The following is a 3,220-nucleotide window of genomic DNA, read 5'->3' on the forward strand; positions in this document are numbered from 1 at the left end:
AAAAAAAAAAAAAAAAGACACATATCATGTGACTCCATTTATTTGAAATGTCCAGAACAGGCAATTCTACAGAGACAGGAAGTAGATTAATGGTTGCCTGGGGGAAAGAGGGAGTGACTTTATGGGTATGGGGTTTCTTTCTGAGATGATGAAAATGTTCTAAAATTGATTGTGGTGATAGTTGCACAACTCAGTGAATATGCTAAAAACCACTGAACTGTATTTTATTTATTTACTTTTTTAGACAAAGGGTCTCGATATATTGCCCAGGCTGGACTCAAACTCCTGGGCTCAAGCAATCCTTCTGCCTCTGTACACTTTAAATGGGTGAATTGTATGGGATGTGAATTAGCTCAATAAAGCTACTATGAAAAATTTTTTTTAATGGTACACATAGAGAAGAGAATTGGAGGAAAAAATGTATTTGGAGTGGTAGGATTATGAATGATTAAAGCAAATTCTCTCTTAAAAAAAACAAACAAAAAAACCCCAACTTACCCTGGTTTTGGCATAATTGAGCATTTCCTGAGTGGTTTCATAGGTTATCCACTGAGCCTTCAAACAGTAATTCACCACAAATTCATCGTCCTGTTTCAGAAATGCCAGACAGAGTAAGGCAACCTAACATTCATCAACACATCAATCCGAATACTCTAGTATGTGACAGGGAAACATACCTGGATTTTATGTAGATTTTCCTTAGCTTCATCTACAAGTTTTTGCCATTCGGTTTGCTCACTGGTGTCCACAGAACTCAAAGCTAGTTTCTCCAATATATCATTTGATTTTACCTTGTAAACAAGCTGCAATATAAACATGCCACAAGTGACTTGAAGTATGACAGTACCAGAAGACAACTTATTCTCACAGCAGCTTCGTGAGATAAGCTATTATGAAAAAAAGGTGAATCCTCATGTGGTCCAGGAATAAGGTTTAGAGAAGGGGCTGGGCCAGGTTAGCTCACGCCTGTAATCCTAGCACTCTGGCAGGCTGAGGCAGGAGGATGGCTTGAGCTCAGGAGTTTGAGGCCAGCCTAAGCAAGAGCGAGACCTCATCTCTACTGAAAATAGAAAAATTAGCGGTGCAGTGGCCCGGGCCTGTAGTCCCAGCTACTGAGGAGGCTGAGGTGGGAGGATCACCTGAGCCCAGGAATTTGACGTTGCAGTGAGCTATGATGACGCCACTGCACTCCACCCTGGGCAACAGAGCAAGGGGTCTTTTTTGTGAAAAAAAAGTGTCACAAAAATAATGTGACAAATATTCATGTATTCATCAACTTTCACTTAAAAAATAAAGCATATTATTATACCAATATAGTTTAAGACTCTTTTTTGTCCTCCCAAATAAATCATTGTTTTTCCCCCAGCCAGAAGTATCCATTATTATTCCACTAATTTCTTTATATCTTAACACATATACATTTCTAAACAATACTCAGAATTATTCTGCATGTTTTAAAACATTATATTTTTAAAACAAATATGTGAGTACCCACCACCCATTTAGTATTAATAAATATTAATTCTTTAATCAACTACAATCAGGCTTTCTCTTTCATCACTTCCCAGGAAACTGACTTTTCAAAGGATATCAACAACCTCCTAATTGCCAAATCCTCCAGACATCTTTCAGCATTTATACCCGATCTTCTCCATAGTATTTGAAACTGCTAATCATCCTCAACTAAACTTAAAAGTTTCTCTTTCCTTGGCTTCCATAATCGTATAGTCTTGTGGTTTTCCTCTTTTATTTCTTCCAAATATGTACAGCCCCATGTGCTATTGCCCCCTGGATCACATCCTGCTATCTCTTTTCACTCTCCACATTCTACCACAGTGGTCTGAGCCATTCCTCTGGAGTACCTAATTCTAGGATCAGCTCAGGCCACTTCCCAACTACTTACCAGGCATCCCTATTTCACTAGATCCTTCATAACCAATTTTTTAAATTTAGAGATGGGGTCTCACTATCTTGCCCAGGCTGGAGTGCAGTGGCTATTCACAGGCACGATCATGGCACACTACAACCTCAAACTCCTGGGCTCAAATGATGCTCCCGCCTCAGTCTCCGAGGTAGCTGGGACTACAGGTGCACACCACAGCAGGCTCATATCCGATTTTCATAAAGAACTTTTCATCTTTTACCCCTAACCTGCTCTTCCACACACATTTCTCATTTTAGGTCATGCCACCAACATTCAACATGTGTGCTGAGCCAGAGTCCTGCTAGTAAACCTTAAGTCTCCTTCCCTCCCTCCGTTTGATTACTAAGTCCCGCTGACTCTACCGCCTATATTCCTCTTTTTCTCTCCTACATCTCCATCAATGGCACTGGCTCAGGTCTCCCAGAGAAAGCTAAGCTGTTTAGTATCCCAATTGATAATCGCACCTCTAGGTTTATCATTTTCAAAACAATTCTCCATCTTTCCAAAATGACAACCTAATCAAGACACTCTCCTGCTTAAAACTTTGGGTAGCTCCCCATCACCTGCAGAATTAAATCTCAATCCTCTGCAGTGCACACGAGGCCCTACAGCCTGGTCCCCACTTTTGCCTCATTATCCCTTTTGCTCCACTGCCCATATATAACCTGCACTCTACTCCTACCTAATTACTAGGAGCTCCTGGAAGCACCACAGATCTCCCTCACTTATTCACGCTGTCTTTATATCCAGACTTCCCGTCCTCTCCCTGGATATCTGGAACACTTTCAAGATCTGACATGAAAATTACCTCCTCAATGACATCTTTCCACACCACTACGGGTCACTCTCTCCTTTCAATGCCATTTTTACTGGGGTCCCACCTTAATCACAGGCCTAATCACACTAAATTCCAATTATGTTTTACATGTCTGTCTTCTCAGCCTCTAAGACATCAAGGAATGCCTGTTCAATGAACAAATGAATATTAATACATGAATGATTACCTCAACATCCAGTCCAAACTGAATAGCAAAGCTCTCAGCTTCAGCAAATCTGTGTTTGTGAAGTAACCGACTCAATCTGGCAAGTTGGAAAAGAAATTTCATTATTAACCAAGGAATTTAAGTTTTTCATTAAGAGGTAAGGCTTAAGAGACAATGAGAAGTTACCTGTTTTCTGGTAAAGCTTCTGTAAGACATCTGACTACTAAAACAGAGACCGAGTCTTCAGATAGTCTGAAAAAAAAAGTTTTTACTATAAATGTACTCATTTAATAAGTAAATTTCAACTGAGCTG

General features: G+C 40.0%; 1 protein-coding gene across 1 annotated transcript in view; it reads right to left on the reverse strand.

The window, feature by feature from the left end:
• The window catches only part of KNTC1 (kinetochore associated 1), a 68,531-nt gene that overhangs the window by 46,948 nt on the left and 18,363 nt on the right, over positions 1-3,220 (reverse strand). The window contains exons 6-9 of the mRNA XM_012663407.1: positions 3,094-3,159; positions 2,929-3,004; positions 678-803; positions 499-588 (exon numbers count right to left, since the gene is read on the reverse strand). Coding sequence (XP_012518861.1) covers positions 499-588; positions 678-803; positions 2,929-3,004; positions 3,094-3,159 — 358 coding nt within the window. The remainder of the gene's footprint in view (positions 1-498; positions 589-677; positions 804-2,928; positions 3,005-3,093; positions 3,160-3,220) is intronic.

Source organism: Propithecus coquereli, unplaced genomic scaffold (genome assembly GCF_000956105.1).
Source record: "Propithecus coquereli isolate 6110/MARCELLA unplaced genomic scaffold, Pcoq_1.0 Scaffold81, whole genome shotgun sequence".
Taxonomy (NCBI): domain Eukaryota; kingdom Metazoa; phylum Chordata; class Mammalia; order Primates; family Indriidae; genus Propithecus; species Propithecus coquereli.